Raw genomic sequence first — 17,770 nt, 5'->3', positions numbered from 1 at the left:
TTCTCAACTTGCATTGTTAAGTTATTCATGCATCATTTTACACAATTTCTCTTTAGGAAATATTCAAATAAAGCTGATGGGAGAGAACTGAAGATATTCTAGTTTTATTCTGATAAGGCATCACAAATGTACAATTACATAGCCTCACATGTCGATAAAGTTGTTCGTCTTGGAATCATACACGGTATTAGAAAAATAGATTGAAATGACTCGTCACCATGAAGCATTTTGAAACAAGCATACATTCATCAAAAGGAAAAGCGATATTCTCATTTCCAAACCTGACCGGAGCGACAGCACAGTCATCCTCATCAGGTACAAAGCAGCCAGAGCGGGGTTTTCTTCTGCAGCATGTCCATAAAATCCCCACGTGGTCAGAAACAAGAACAACTTGTAATCTCGATACAAACATACGTCATCTGCCATTATGGAGGTGTCTTGAGGATCAACCGGAATAGATAGGCCGCAGAACAGAGCTTCAAACCGAGGCTTGATTTAACGGGGCGTCCCAGGCCAGCGTGCACCGGCCCCTCAAAAGAGAACCAGTCCGAATAGTTTGGCTGGCAGTTTGACATGTGGGCTACTAAACGGCCCTCAGTGTTTGGCAGGGGAAGCACACTGTTTGCAGCACAAGAACACCAGTCCTCAAGGTTCAATACATTTATCAACTGAGTCCTCACTCATGCTACAACACAAGGATCATCTTTAGTCAAGACAATACAATAGAGCCCTTATTTGTTATGCAAATACTTGCTATGCAACTTTACACATTCTTTCCAAGCAGCAAGAGAAAGGAAAAACAGTGGTTTTACTACAACTAAGCATTTCGCATCGTTAACATCCTGAGATGCAGCATGCGTCTGTTTAAAAAGAGATCCTCACTTAAACATGGTGGTCTAGTTTTGGATAAGCCTAAACCCCCTTGTGTTAAATCACTGGACAACGCAGATTTACACAAATTACAGTAATTAACTTCTATCTAAAAGAATGTCCGTTATATTGTACTAATACCATTAGTAATTTGTATTATCAAAACGTATGTGCAAAAAGGTTCGCAAACAAAAAGAAAATGCATTCAAATGGATATTTAACATTTCAGTTTGTGATAAGCTGTGCATATTTGTATGGAAGTATGAAATTTCGTTGACTTTCAACATGACTTTCAACAATCAGTGAGGAAATACAGTATGTAACACACAGTAACATACAAAAGCAGCTTACTTAAGATTTTATATTATACAAAGTGCAATGATTACAGTACTGAGCTGTGCTTATTCATAAAAATAATCAGATTATTGGAATGCAATTTCAATCCGCCCGTTCTGAGATCCACATGAACTCATGTTCAATGTGCAGCCTAATAGGTTTTATCGTGATCAGATGTCGGGGGGGGGGGGGGGGGTTCTTTAAACTTGATGCTAAAATGTTTTCTGTGGTTTCTGTGTGACTTCAAGAGTCCAGAACACTAACCCCTCGGAGGCAGCAGCCAACTACAGCAGTGTGTGTCATTAAAAACATCAAAGAGTGATGTCACCACGATGGAGCGTTCTGATAGGCACCAACACTGGGGACCAGCATAGACCTACTGGAGGGAATAAAAGAGTGATCTGTAGCAATATGTAATGTGTTCAATATGATATTTGAGAACACATCCATTCATTAATATAATGATACATACACTTACTTATTGGTACACTGTGTCAATTCTCACTGGGGGGGGCTTATGCCTCGTTCTCTATGGTCATTCCTGGGTTGCTGGTACCTGAACAATCGGAGCACACGTTGGCCTTGGTGAAACAGGATCAATATCGTTTTCACATTGCATAGTCATTTTAATATCACTAAAAAGGAAAATCGATTTACAGTGCTTCAAAAAGGCACACAACACAAACACACATCAACATTCCATTTGAAAACAAAGATTGTACTCTACAGATTCAGTGAGTCAACAACAAATGGAAAAGTTACTAGTCCGTTACCCTTCCTCTCTTTGTCCTCTCCACTGTCACTCTCTGTCCAGGACGGGGTGCTGGTGAGCAGCCGGCTCTGGGACTCCCTCAGAGGCTTGGCTGGGAATGGGTGGCCCTCTGCCACGCTGCTATCACACAAAAAAGAATGGAAACAGCATTGGCGTCACATGTTGAGTGACAGGACATTCCTGGTATTTGACTGCCTTCTGCTAAACCTGTTCTTTACTGCTCCTATGTTGGTGTTGTGAGCGAACGCTCCACTCATTTCAGTTTCACTTTGACAGCTTGACCTACTGTAAACCCCAAGCTACACCTGGAGAAGAGAAGATGCAGATCATTTTCCGTTGCACACATCCAGTCCTCCATAGTGTGTAGCCAGGTTGCGTGTATGTTTTTACCAACGCATTTGTGTTTCCGGGTTCCCGTTTTGCGCTCTGATTGGCCACTGACCTACACGCGTACGCCCCCCTCGCTATCGCCTTTGGGGCGTGAGATATGAAGACAGATTTAACTGGGTATAGACCACTACACTTCCGCATTACATTGAAATCGGGGAGGAGATTGCGGGGGGGTCAAATGAATGAATGTGGATGAGAGCCTTGACATTAAGTGATTGCAGATATGGCTGTGGGGGGGTGCTAGAGACATGATCGAATAGACTTGTATGCGCCTGAGTCTCCTGAACACGGCGCGAGACATTCCTAATCGATCAGAACTAAATTGGCAGCGAAAAAGACCATTTTTAAGCATCGATTTCCCCATGCACATGCGCAGATTGGCCACGGAGTGTGACGCAATGCACATCCACCTGGAATGTTCCATTAGAGGGGGTGTTGTGTTGTGAGAATGATAAGATAGAATTAAATATACAGTAAAAGGAATACAAAATTTCATGTCATATATGTAATATATTATACGTCTATACCAGCACCTGCTAGACTAGAATAGGCTGTTATTAGCCTACTATGTAGCCTAAGCTACTGATTATAAATGCACAACACTGCAATATTACACTTACTGTAGACTTCTGTATATTTGTACTGTATTCCTTTTACTGTATATTTAATTCTATCTTATCATTCTCACAACACAACACCCCCTCTAATGCCCCTCTAATGGAACATTCCAGGTGGATGTGCGTTGCGTCACACTCCGTGGCCAATCTGCGCATGTGCATGGGGAAATCGATGCTTAAAAACAGTCTTTTTCGCTGCCAATTTAGTTCTGATCGATTAGGAATGTCTCGCGCCATGTTCAGGAGAGTCAGGCGCATACAAGTCTATTCGATCATGTCTCTAGCACCCCCACAGCCGTATCTGCAATCACTTAATGTCAAGGCTCTCATCCACATTCATTCATTTGACCCCCCCGCAATCTCCTCCCCGATTTCAGAATCCCGGAAGTGTTGCGGTGGTCTATAGGAAGGCAGTACCATACGAGCCGCAAATTGAACATGCAGTGAGTCTGCGACAACAACCCAATAATAAACACTCGAAACAGCTATTACCAGACAATTACAACAGCAGTGGTGCCTGCTTCAAATGTCACGTATTATAGGCTATAAGCCTGTGTAGATCTATTCGGAATAATAAACATATACACCCTCTAGCAAAACATGACACAATGTGATCCTATCTCCGATAGAGCGGCTGGTCGCAGAGACGCGAGTTGAACGAACACATCGGGAGGAGAATGAATGAAAACTTTATTTAACAGATTGCAGAATGGGTACAATACAGTACGGCTCAATACACACAATTGTTAAGGGGATGCAGACCAGAGAAAGACTTTTGTCTTGTTTACATCAGGTTCATTCATTCATTCATTCTCCTCCCGATGTGTTCGTTCAACTCGAGTCTCTGCGACCAGCCGCTCTAAGAACAACAATACGCCAGGAGAGACAGTCAACTCTGAGTCTGCTTCACATTGAAAGTGATCTATCTCACAGATAAACTTAAAGTAGAAAAGATCATTGATGCCAAGACGAAACGTTGCATATTGCTGCATTAAGGTAAGACAATGGTTAATCATATTGGATGCCTTAATTTGAACACGTAATTTGCACTATATAATTATTAAATGAGTGGGGCTCACTGTAGTAGACTAGTGGGTGTGTGTATTGTATGAATTCAGAACCATGGACAACACCGTTTGCAGGTGCACGCGGCGTGTGCAAGCAAAAAAGGAAACATTTTGCTATAACTATAGCCTCGCCTAATGTTCAGCTCACCCGCCGCCTATGAAAATAAACGTTCCACCTGTTGTTGTTGGGAACCTACTACAAACCATCCAGACTCTATTTCCTCGAATTGTGACATCTTAGTGGTTAGGATTCCGAGCAGAGACACAGCTATGACGGATGGAAGGGAAAACAATCCAGTAATAAATACCTTGCGAATTTGGAGCTATACGCTAGCTGGTGAGATGACAGACTAGGGGACAAAGAAGTGGAAAAAGAATTTGCAATGTGCCTTAGAGCAGGACCCATCTTCCAGGATACCTATCTTCCAGTGCCTGTTATGACACACCCCACTATGTCCTTTAATGCCTCCTTCAGCATAGAAAAAAGCATTAAGAAGGACTTTTCGACTAATAACATCTTAGTGGACTGAGGCCAGAATGACTGATCAACTAGAGCAGGGGTCAGCAACCTTTTTGACATAGAGTGCCTGTTTGAAATATAGTTGTAACTAGTGTGCCTAAACAATATTCCATGCATCGTAATTTTTTTTCTCATAAACAGGTATTTTTAATGATAATTTTTACATTATTACATCATTATTGTTATTGTTATTATTAACAATATTATTATGATGGTTGTATCAACCCTAAATCTGAGTTGGGGGGGGGGAATGCAATGCAGACAAACAGCTGCATACAGTGCGACCATTTCACTCACATTTGCCCATTCATTTTTGGACACATCACACACCATCGGTGTGTGTACTGTACGTGTGCTGTCATAGCTCCACCTACAGGCCTAATGGAGAACACCAGGATGTGAATGGAGGGTGAATGTGAGGTATATCGTGTAAATAAGTTTTGACTGATCGCAAGACTACACTGTAAAAATAATAATAAGTTACCAGAACTTAAAAATATTGAGTTCAGTTACTGTGCATTAAGGTTTTCAGTTTTCAATCCATAATAAGTTAACAGAAAAATAAGTACACAACCACATTATTTCAACCTAATAAAACTATGTTTATTGTCATTGTTTTAAGAACACAAGTTGACTTGGTAATACTCACATTTTGAGTAAAAAAATGGCTTTTAACATGTGCAATGTTCAATGAAATAGAAAAATAAATAATACAATTTGTTGATTAATCCCACTGGTCACAACGGTGACCGTAATAATGTTTTTGTTATAAGGCTCTGCAAATGTTACTGAGGCCCCGTTTAGACGGAAACGCTAGCAGGTGAATCCGCAAAAATATTTTTTCAGATGTGCCTTTCGTTTATACGGAAACGGCGTTTTTACGGGGTGAAACTGTAAAAAAGTGAGACCACCTTCCAGGGTGGAATTCCTAGAAACGGTAAACCTTTGCACTCTCATCTAAACTGTCAAACCGCATAAAACGATGACGAAAGGGTCGTCAAGGCTCTCGTCGCGCCTACTGCTTACATCACAGGCATGCGCCAGTAGCCTAGAAGCGTAAACAAAGCATGTCTGATTCTATCCATGGCGATCATCTGAAGGCTACATTGGCAGTACTTTTAAATACACAAGAATCTGTCCCGCGGCTATCACAACTATTATGACTGGACCCACTGTCTGTGAGTGACTCTGCTTTGGTCCAATCACATTCCCCACCCACACTCTGCGAATCAGAGGCAGAGTAGGGCGGGTCTTCACAGCACATCATGTGACATATGCGCCAATCGTGTGACAGCGGGGCTCCGTTGTCTCGAGTTGTTACAGCCTCGTCTGCACGGAGAATTCCACCCCAAAACACTAGTCTAAACGCAAAATTAAAAGTGAGACCGCAAGACGACTTTTGCGGTTTCTGTTCAGACTCTCTCCGTCTAAACGTAGCCTGAATGATGTAGCAATGTATTTCCAGCTAAATTGAAATAATAAACAAATAAAGGGTCTCAATTAAATATGTGGTAGTAAAAAGAACCTGTGGGAGGATTTCAACAAGATAAATGCGACAACAGTGCAAAATACTTCTATAATATTTCAAAGCAAAAAAAAAAAAAAAAAGTTCTATATTTTTATTTTTATTTTTTACTGCTGCCCCCTGTGCCTATGCAGGCACGCGTGCCTAGGGTTGCCTACCCCTGAACTAGAGGGACAGCACTAGGTTTGGACACTCACCCCTTGCTGGCCGGGTTGTGACTACTAGGAGAAGAAGGCTGTTCAACATCCTGGTTCACCAGACATGTTGGGAACGCACAGCCATCACCTAGACTGTGATCCCCAGCATCAAACATATGGGAGAAAGGTATTGAATACACAGGAGGAAGAGTAACGAATACACAGGAGGAAAAGTGTTAAGAAATGTTATAGCAATATTATCGCAAAACAGATCTGTTGTTTTCCATGACCAAGTCCTAATCTTCAAGAATATATGTATAAACCCAATATAGTATCTGATTGGGGCTTTAAACAGTGATGCATTTGTAATTGAACTATAATTGACTTTTACTACCAGAAAGAAAACGATACATTTACAACATTATCAAAGAGTTCACATATAGGGAAAAAAAACTATCACTATCATCTAAATTGAATCAAATGGAGACAATTCTATTTGTGGAGGAAAAACGATAGAGAATGGACAAAAGGCACTTACCTAGAGAAAATGGGAAGAGGCCAGTATCTCGTTTCATCACCGAAGACCTGGCGAAAGTTCTTACTGAAGCCGAGACTGAAGCCATTCTTATCTGTGCCATGACGGAATGCCGGGGCCCGTACAGCCTCTGCCAGGGAGGAGAGACACCAGCGGTCAGACTGGCATGACACTCGTATCCATAACCAAATGAAGAGACAGACTAGTGACTCAATGTTTATTTTGACAATGATTTACATCTATTTTATGCTGAAATAGACAGGTATTTCATTATTCCAAATCATGCTTGGCAATTATATGTGCATTTTATGTCTATTTTACTGCTGTGAAGCACTTTGGGTTGCAATTCTTGTATGAAAGGTGCTATACAAATAAAGTTTATTATTAGTAGTAGTATTACTGTGTAGCCTTGTTGTGTATTCTTTAAAAGGAACACGCCAACATTATGGGAAATGCGTTTACCGTCTTCTCCAGAGTCAGACAAAAAGATGGATACCAATTTCCTTCCTTTCTTCCTTTCTACTTTCCTGTGTGTTCAGTAGAAAGTTATCCGGCTGCAAGCTAGCCTAGCTTAGCACAAATGAATGGAAGCGGATATGGACCAGCTAGCCTAGCTGTAGATATCTGCAGTAGATATCTGCAGTAATATAAAAGGAACTTTGTGTGTGTGTGTGTGTGTGTGTGTGTGTGTGTGTGTGTGTGTGTGTGTGTGTGTGTGTGTGTGTGTGTGTGTGTGTGTGTGTGTGTGTGTGTGTGTGTGTGTGTGTGTGTGTGTGTGTGTGTGTGTGTGTGTGTGTGTGTGTGTGTGTATATATATTAGGGCTGGGACTTTATCGCATTCATTTCGATTAATTAACTACAGAAAGAATGAAAAGTTTAAAAAATGGATGCATTTAATCACATGATGATTTTTCTTTATCGTGTAAGAATGTTACCTTTCAAAGGAGACCAGACTCATGCATGTGCTATAAGTATAAAGTATAATAAATCGCAAATAACTTTTTTTCTTAGTCTGGTTTGTTCATAAAAAAAATTAAATAAGAGAAATTGAGATCAATCAAGAGTTTTTTTTCCCAATGGTCAACTGTTCTGGAATGTACTTGAAAGTACTGCGTTTTACTTTTACCTCGAAAGTGCTTGAGTTTACAAAAGGTCCTTTGCGCTATATATATATTATTCCTAAAATTGCTGCACTAGAAATTGCATTGATCTGTCGGTCTGTGTAGTAGCTAATACGGGATTTTGCTGCTTAAACGTATGTATAATGTATATTCATTGATTCACTCGTATATCAAAATCCATTTGAATTGAAAAATGTTGCTTTTCGCATCAAATATTGATACGCGATTAAAATGTGATTAATTTAGATTAATTAACTATAAAGTCTCGAATTAATTCGATTAAAACTTTTAATCGAGTCCCACCACTAATATATATATATATTTTGTTTAATTTCCTCAAAAATACTGATGCAGTCTACAGGAAGGGACAGAGCAAGCTGTTCTTCCTGAGGAGAATCAGGTCCTTCAACATGTGCAATAGGCTGCTGCAGTTTCACCAATCTGTAGTAGCCAGCATCCTCTTTTTCACTGTGGTATGCTGGGTGAAGGTAACATCAACTCAACTCTAACGAACTGCACAACCTAGAGGTGGTTGTGGAGGGGAGGATGAGAAAGAAGCTGGAAGCTATTGTCAGACTTTGGCTGTTTTTTTGCTAATGTTTGCTATCTATCCCTCTATAATTGTATCTATTGTAAAAATGACCTAAACAGTGTCTACACTGTACTGTATTTTACTGTGTTAAAGCTGGCAATTCCATTTGTGCTCAAACTGGGAATGTCATCAAATTCCACCTTCCACAACCACCTGTTACGGTGTGTACTATCATCAAATGATAGTTTCACTGCCCATGGGAACCACGTTGTCCGTTACTCTTGTCCTGATTGGCACCTGGTGTGACATCTGCATCGAGCAGACACTGATGAAGGCGGCCAAGTCAGAAGGTGGGTTGAGCAGACGCAGGATGAGAAATAGTGATTCAGGCCACAAGTGCTGGGTGCAGACCCTCAGCCACTTCTCTGATGTCAACAAGCGCATGGAGGAAGGTCTCAAGAAACATGGTTCACTCCACAAAGACCTTGCCAAAACACAGATGAAGCGAGATGCTGAAGCGATTGAACTTGCCCTCAAATGGTTCGAGGAGAACAACCCCTTTGACCACAATCGAGACAAGTAGTTGCTTGTGTCCTTCTCAACAGGAGTATGAGCTGATTGCCTTCCCCTTGTCCTTGTTCAGTAACAAAGACCATAAAATGAACAAGGCGAACAAGGCAGGCCTTTCCAAGACCAGCCTGAAGGAGTTGACCGATCCACTTGACCTCATTAACCAGCCCTGCTCCAGCCTGGTGGCTGATGGCGGATGGCTTCTCCACATGGTGAAGTGGGAACAAGGTCAGACTTGGCAGGAGATTGCTGACAGTTACCTGAGCTACGTGCAGTGTCTTGGCAGTCACACTCAGAAGACATCTTGTAGTCTTTTGATGGCTATAGCAGCTCGAAAAAAAAATCATGACCACATCCGGTGTACTAAGAACTCCTGCTGTGATCTACAGATTTGCCCGGATATGATACATTTCACACCAAGGGCAAAGTTCAACAAGCTTGAGCTCATCCACCTCCTCTCTTCAACATTCCGGAAACGTCAGATCACTGTGGAACAGTGTGACAATGATGCTGACACTTTGATTGTGAGAACGGCATTGGCTGCTGCTGTAGATGACTCTGTTGAGGTCAGTAACAAGTATTTTACTTACATTAACTATGATTACTTTAAAATAGAGTATTAGCCTTGTTAAATAACTTGGCAATTTTTAAGTTCACCAACCATCCACTCTTCTTAACCACGTTGAAGGGCTCTTACGATGTCATGAGGATCCAAGAGGCACTACCTGCTCTTTTGTCACGCCTTCACTGGTTGTGATACGGTTTCTGCAATCAGAGGCCATGGGAAAACAGCGCTACATCTTCCTGAGGACACAGTGACCAGGGCTGGGATTGCGATCATTTACGCACCAGGTACTACTTTGGGTGAAATACGATGCAACATGTTCTCATGGAAAGCGGTGGCCGGGCTGATCAAACCAGAAACTCTACCTCCAACAGAAGGTGCAGCTGCACAGCATTCTCTTCGTGCCTATCTCCAAACCCGGGACTGAATGCTGCTGCAGAGCATATCTTTGGACCCCAGTGACTGTGGATGGATGGTAGGGATTCATGGTTATGATCCAGTTCCAACACTAGACCCCATGGCTCCTGAGGAGCTACTCCGGTTCACAAGCTGTAATTGTAATGGAGATTGGCGGCTTGCAGCAACCGGCGGTGCAGCTGCAAGAAGAATGGTGTCTCTCAGTGTGTATCTCAGCATGTGGAAATTGTAAAGGCATTACATGCAATAATTGTATTCCTGATGGTGTAGAGTCTGGAGAAGACTCAGACCTTGACTCATGAAGCATTTGACATTGTCGATCAGTATTGTTTTCTAGCTTAATATTCGAGATATTGAAATAAACAAATAAAGCTACTTTTTAATTTACATGTAAAAGTGGGCATGGCCGTGGTTACAAAAGAAATGTTTGCAATCGATTCAGAATCATTAAAAAAAACTAGTTTGACACCTCACAAGGTACTTAAGGCAAAAATAAAAATTTAAAATGTTTCACAGATAAGGTACCGGGTACTTCAACTTTCAGCAGCTGTCAGAGGTTTTCCTATGAGAGTTGAATTTAAATATTTTATGTGTTATAAGATATTTTTATATTTCTTTGACTACAAGGGACCAGTGGAGCAAAAGGACTACCGCAGCAGTGTCCATTACTAAGCTTCTTACTGCTCCTCTGAGCCTTGTGTCTTGGCATTATAATGTAACACTCACTGGATAATCCACTTGCTTCAGTCTGAAACAAAGTGCACCACTGTGCACTGCACACATAATGAGGGGAAAAACAGCCTCATCATGAGAGACAAACAGCCTTATTACTGCGGCACGGTGGTGCAGTGGTTAGCACTGTTGCCTCACAGCAAGAAGGCCCTAGGTTTAAACCCCAGCAGGGGCCCTTTCTGTGTGGAGTTTGTACGATATGTTCTCCCCATGTTTGCATGGGTTTCCTCTGGGTACTCCGGTTTCCCCCCACACCATAAAAAAACATGCATGTTGCTACAGGTATATCCTGCCATTGCCCTTGAACGAGGTCATCAATGGCGTGCACAGATAGGGCCGAAGGAGGGCGTGGTCAAATATGAACACTGGGTGTTGGTGGGTTAAGTGCCCCTTTTGTAGCTTGAGCCCCTGCCCCCCAAATTGTCTGTGCACGCCCCTGAAGGTACTGGCATTACAACTGGAGTTGGTCCCCGGATGCCACACTGTGTGGCTGCCTACTGCTTCTAAATAGTTAGGACGGGTTAAATGCAGAAGATGGATTTCCCCAAGGGGATTAATAAAAGTATACATTATCAAGTCACTATGCCGATGAAGATACAGTATAAGTCTCTGACTGACTGGGGGGGAAATAAAACAATTACAAATCTCAAGTTAGAATTGTTTTTGATTTGGTGCTCTTAACCTGCAACGTCCCGCATGTGGGACGTTTTTAGGACGATTTGCCCACCGGCACTTTGGAAACCCCTAGTAGCTCGGGTGTGCATATTTTGTAATAAAATATATACATCGAATTGAAGGCTTATTTGTTGCCCGTCAATAGGGACAAAATCCGGCAAAATCTGTTGAGTGGTTCTCGAGTTACATGCCGGTATTTGAGGCTTGTGCAAAGTACACGGTATTGCGCAAAATACCACTCCCGACTCTTGGGGCTCTAGTTCCGTCAATCTTTTGGTGATCTCGGAAATGATTGTGGAGGGTTGTAGCCAATGAGTGTAGCTTTCCAATGATACTCCATCTGGGGATTTATGATCTAGGTGAAAAACTAATGAGCAGAAACAGGAAGAGAAAAACAGCCGAATTAATTGAAGTCTATGACATTGTGCACAGTTTACCAAAATCACTCATAATCACTCATTTCTGAATGGATCTTTATGAAATTTGGACATGTACTATAAGGCTTCAGGCTATGGGTCCGTATGGATTTGTAAGCCTGGGGAAATACTACCTTTGGACTACTAACTACTACAGAAAAACTTGAGTAACAGGTTTTTCTACAACTCAAGTTCAGACCTATGTTACTCTATTACGTTAGCACTAAAAGTGAATTTTCTTTCTGGAATCAGAAACTTCAGAATGTCATCTTTCAAAAGAGACCAGGCGCATGCATGTGCTATAAGGATAAAGTATGTTGTTTTGGTTTGCAAAAAAAAGTATGCAGTCCTCAAAAACTAAAACTAAAATAGACACTTTTGGGGGGCGCAGGTTTAAGCCCCAATGTTCTCTTTGAAGTTGCATAATGCACTACATTTAGATAACGCAAAGACACACATGCATGCAGAGAGAGACACACACACTGTAGAGATGGCGCGACCGAAGTCAGTCGCCGTCTGGCGAGCTCTGCAGAGATTGTGCGTTTTTTTTAGTTATTGTGTTTATTTGTATTCTATTTTATAATCTATTATATTTTATTATTTGTATTTTTGCACAATCGAGGCGGGCATGGCCACCTTCATTTCACTACATGTCTCGTGTATGTATGTGACAAATAAAACTTACCGAGAGTGGATCTGTTCTTGCAAACCAGCCAGCAGTGATAAGCGAACAGCGAGGCCAGGCTGACAGAGAACATGGAGGCAGCAAAGAAGAGGAACATGATGTGGAATTTTGCCTGGGTGTCTGGGAGGCCGTTCTGGGGAGCAATGCCACATCAACACTTACTAGTGAGCACAGAGTGCATCATAAACTCTGCCCTGAAATGAAATGAAATGAAGCTGGTCATCTACTCAGGGTTTGCAAGGCCGCTACAATCTAGTCTAATGGAAGCTTAGCCAATCAGCGATCATTGGACCTCATGATCAAAAGTGTACGTAACTATCTAAGTAAGAAGTTTCTACGGACAAATTTACGAAAATCCTCCTCCGGATGCTTGAACGTGTGAAACAGTCTTCGTAAATGATCTCAGCTGCACTCCCATGGATGAAGTACGTCACTTATTCTTAAAATGGAAGCGCGTTCTCGTACACCTGAATTTGCATACAGACACGCCCCACCAGCTCCTTATAAGGATATAAGGGAGAGGCTAAGCATTGCACCCGAGTTGTGCTGACCCACGAGGACCGTGTGGACAGGACTGAAGGCCTAGTACATGCTACAGCAACTTCAACACAACATCGGCGCGATTTCAACGCGCTTGTTGCAGAGAGTCTTGTAGACTGTGTTGCGAGGATGTTGTGTACCTGTCTCCAAAATCTAATCTAAACACCCGTTGCGTTGGTATTGCGTAGCAGTGATTGGTTGGTAGTGAATGGGGGCGGGGCATAGAATAATATTGGTCCGACTCCCGCAGCGAGGAATACCATCCGCCATTGTTGTAGCCAGCAAGCTATGCTATCGATATTAGCTAAATAATTAGCGTCATAACTGGCCTTTTTCTGAAAACCCAAGCACATATTGTTCCATAGCATACGCCTTCAGTTGATCATGACAAATCCTCTCTTACCTTTGACGATTAAAAAGCCTCCATAATTTAGTAAATAAAGCTGTAGCCAGCCAGCTAGCATTGGTGCTATTCAAAATGCTATCCACATTAGCTACATAGCTAACCAACTAAATACAATGGTATCCTGAGGTAATGTTAAATACAACGTTTGCTAGTCGAAATGACTGGACACACACAGGGACAAGTTAAACATCAATCAATTAATTTATTCCAACAGGTAGTTTGAGCTGCATGTGAGCCGGTCTTTCTCTCCTCTCCATTGGAAACTAATGAAGTTACGTTAAAAAGCACAGAACCGGCTGACAAAAGTTAAGCTGCTAGCAACAGACACTATAATACTTCCGGTCGGGGGATTTCAAAATAAAAGAGCGACGACTAAAAGCACCGGAAATACGTTTATTTTGTACATTATCTAACGTTAACACGAACCTAAACTAACTTTAGATTAGTTTAGGTTCGTGTAACGTTAGATATTGTAAAAAAATAAACGTATTTACGGTGCTTTTAGACTCGCTCTTTTATTTTGAAACCCCCCGCCCGGAAGTAAAAATGATGCTTATTTTTCTGCTTGTTATCAATGGGTTGGTTGAGAAGGGAAGCGTCATCCATCTAGGGAACCTAGCTACGTACGGGGTGCGTGTTGCTTTCTAACAGCGGAGGAGTGCAAGAATGTGACAATTTGACCATGTGACCGCGGCAGCGCGAGAGAGCGGCAGTGCGGAAATAGGCTGTCTATTGCCATTCTCTAAGACAAACGCTAACCTTAACCAGCTCCTTAACAGCGCCTAAACTTAACCGTTCTAACCTTAACCAACTCCGAAACAATGCCTAACCTTAACCTTAACCATGCCTAACCTTAACCTTAACCATAGAAAGAATATTGCCATTCTCTAAGACAAACTCTAACCTTAACCAGCTCCTTAACAGCGCCTAAACTTAACCGTTCTAACCTTAACCAACTCCGAAAGAATGCCTAACCTTAACCTTAACCATGCCTAACCGTAACCGTCGAAAGAATACACGTTAAAAAAAAATTTGATGGGATTCGAACTTGTCAACAACGGACCGCTGCGCTGCCAGGTGAGCTGAGCTTCGAATGAAAATCATGGCGGATTAGGGCTACATAATGCCGCAAGCTCTGCCGCTCTGCTCCGCAAGCTCTGCCGCTCCGCTCTGCGGTTGCCGCGCCTGCCGCGGGGCGTGTCGCAGCCAATCAGGGAAAACGCGGAAGCAACGGCAGCACTGCTCCGCTGTTAATAAGCAATAGGCGTACGGCGTACAATGTTACATAGGCTGCGCATTGATTTTGCAGAAGCATAAAGGTAGAGTGTCTGCAACACCGTTGCTTTGTCGATTGTTGTGGTGCAGTTGCTTTGAAGTTGCTGTAGCATGTAGAGGCCTTCGAGTCCACAGGCAACGCAAAGAAAATTGCGACTGATCAAAATTATATTAGATTCAAATGTATTGTCATTATACAGCACAATTACAGTACAACGAAAATAAGTTTGGTATCTAATCAGAGTACAAATGTAACAGTAAAGTGCAATAGTGATATACAATGTACAGGTGATTAAACTGGTTAAAAGCTTCATTTGGGAGAAATCATTGGTGATTTCACCACGTTGATTCACGTTCACATCGATTCTACAGACAACCTCGGAATTAGATAATTATAATAAATACAACAATATTTGTATCATTAACAATTACGTTTTACATTTATAGTCATGACTCAACGAACCAGGCACTACACAAACACTGCAAATGACTAAGTGAATAAATAAAGAACTAAACCCAATTGCGCGGATATAGCTATAGGGGAATAGACTATTAATATTCCATATACCGTCTTGTTCTCTATTGTTATTATTTATTGTGTTTTATTTATTTCTTACATTGCTTAGTGCGCACATTGTAAGAGCCAGTGGAGAAACATTCCACTGTGCATCTTACTGTTCATGAGTTGAACCCACACAAATGACAACAGACACAAAGGATAAGTTTAACGAATTCCATATAAATCTATAGCTTATTAACTGCCTGATGCAGGTGGCTTGGTGAGGATAAATACGGAGCTGCGCGCTCCTGGCCACCTGCACTCAGCGCACACACACACGTACTGTTGTTGTATTTATTATCATAATTATTTAATTCCAAGGATGTCTGTAGAATCGACGTGAACGCAATCACCAATGATTTCTCCCAAATTAAGCCGTTAAGAACACGGGCGCTGTCTGACTTACGACTGCCTTTCAGAGTTCCTAAATCCTGTCCGTAGCTACGAACGAATCTCCGAAAAGAAACTGTTAAATCATGCCAAAATCGGTCAGAGAAGTTCATAAGTCAAGTTACGAAGAAATTTGTTCGTAACTTTCTCGTAAGTCTGTTCGATCATGAGGTCCATTGTTCTTATTTCAATGCCACTGATTGGTTGATTTAGCTCATACCAGGTATTCTTTCAGATGGTCGTGTGCTTTACCTTCAGCCTTGTAAAAGAATCAAAATAGCACATCCATGATACAGTATGCATATGTTAACCCTTTCACTACCACACTACCAAATGGTTAACCCTTTCACTGCAACAATACAGAAGTTTTTTATTTTTATCCACTTTTTCTCCTTATTTTCTCCCATCCCAATTTCGAGTTTCCAATTCTCCCCTCCCCTGTCTTGAACGTTGCTCGACTATGCCCTCCACTGGTCGGCTGTATGGAGGATAGAAGCCTTGCATCACGTGTCCCCTCCGGTACACGAGGAGGCAGCCTGTCACATCTTTTCACCTGCCAGCGCGGACTCTCAGTGGCGAGGTGTAACGCATGGGAGGCTCACACTACCCTGCTACTTCCTGTCTCTGCTGTGCAGGTGTCCCCCAACCGACCTGTAGGAGTCGCTGTCCACAACGTCCAAATCCCCACCCATCGACTTCCACCCTCTAACTCTGCCAATGAGTTAGTATGACGACTGTTAGCACCCACTCCCCCACTCCCCACACTTTATATTTATTGATGAAGGATTGCACTACAACTCGTACACCTTACTGTAAATTGTACCTAAATTGTACCTCATCCCATTTCTGCTTTGCACTAGATAGTACTGTACATTAGTACACTGCATAGTATTGTATATTATATGGTAACTCAGAACATTGTACATATGTCTATACCGAACACTGTGACCTCATTTTCTTCTTCTAAATTACATGCTATACTATGTTATTTGATACTATCTTGTCTAGCACAGTCTCTGGAGCGTAACAGTAAGAAGCATTTTGTATGAAAGTATTCTGTACTTCTGTATGACAACTATTAAAGAAACTTGACTGGCGGTATCGAGCACCCTTTATACCCTTCTATCTTTCTCTGTGGGACGGCCACAGGTCTCCGGTTTCATGTTTCCTTGTCGGGCGAGGGCAGCCGTTCTGCCGGTTCCATCGAAGCGCGTCAAATATCTCCGATCCATATGTTGTGGTGGATTATGCCGTCGACCAAATGGATATTGGATATACCATATTGGCGATCAAACAATTGGAATATTATTTTTGGAATACTCCCGATCACAGGTAAGGACGTTTTGACGTCAATTTTAGCTTGATCCTGCAATGCTTTCATACCGATCGGGCTGATAACCGTTTAGTGTTCAATGCGAATGACGTTACTGACAATCAAATAATCAGAAACTACCCCCCCCCCCTTTCATGCATTCATGATGGAACATAATAGCTATGATATAGATTTGATTTCGGGATAATAGTGGAATCGACGTATAGGGCTTTAACTCAGGATTTCATGAATTACCCTAGACCGCTCTAAAACCATACTTATATTCACCACGGTATAACACGGGAACATATGGATGGAAAACTTAATTCTTTCTCATATATTGAACGATAGATAGGTGATGTCAAGGCGGCTATGTGGCGCAGTGGGCAAGGCGCTCGCAACGAATGCTGGAGACTAGGCTCGAACAGGATCCCTCCTGTTCGAGCCCCGCTCTCCACATTGCTTTCAGTTTAGCTGGTCGTCCACAGTAATACACATTGGCCGTATTACGGGGAGGGAAACTGAAGGGTGGGGATTGGGCGTTGTGGACAGCGACTCCTACAGGTCGGTTGGTGCGCCTGCGCAGTAGAATCAAGAAGCGACGGGGGCGGGGCCCCTCCAAAGCCCAGACCCCCGACGCTGAAAGATCGAGCCGCGCAGGTGAAGAGATGCGACGGCTGTTACCTCGAGTATCGGAGGGGACTCGTGCTATGTATGACTTAGTCCACATTGCAGCCGGCTTGTGGGAGGCAAGAAACAACGTTCAAAGACAGGGGAGGGTTGAATTGGACGATATGAAAAATTGG

At 42.3% G+C, this 17,770-nt stretch overlaps 1 protein-coding gene across 3 annotated transcripts in view; it reads right to left on the bottom strand.

Moving 5' to 3' along the window:
* Positions 1 to 88: 88 nt before the first annotated feature.
* Positions 89 to 17,770, bottom strand: part of zdhhc2 (zDHHC palmitoyltransferase 2) — a 41,157-nt gene continuing 23,475 nt past the window's right edge. Inside the window, exons 8-13 of one of the 3 annotated variants that reach the window (XM_084332538.1) lie at positions 12,483 to 12,615; positions 6,773 to 6,899; positions 6,295 to 6,387; positions 1,980 to 2,098; positions 1,679 to 1,762; positions 89 to 1,585 (exon numbers count right to left, since the gene is read on the bottom strand). In XM_084332538.1, coding sequence (XP_084188664.1) covers positions 1,722 to 1,762; positions 1,980 to 2,098; positions 6,295 to 6,387; positions 6,773 to 6,899; positions 12,483 to 12,615 — 513 coding nt within the window. In that variant the 3' untranslated portion in view covers positions 89 to 1,585; positions 1,679 to 1,721. The remainder of the gene's footprint in view (positions 1,586 to 1,678; positions 1,763 to 1,979; positions 2,099 to 6,294; positions 6,388 to 6,772; positions 6,900 to 12,482; positions 12,616 to 17,770) is intronic. The other 2 variants (XM_084332539.1, XM_084332540.1) reach the window with 2 other exon arrangements.

This window comes from Notolepis coatsorum (assembly GCF_963971535.1).
Source record: "Notolepis coatsorum genome assembly, chromosome: 16".
NCBI lineage: Eukaryota > Metazoa > Chordata > Actinopteri > Aulopiformes > Paralepididae > Notolepis > Notolepis coatsorum.
This window is presented reverse-complemented; position numbering and strand designations above follow the sequence as displayed.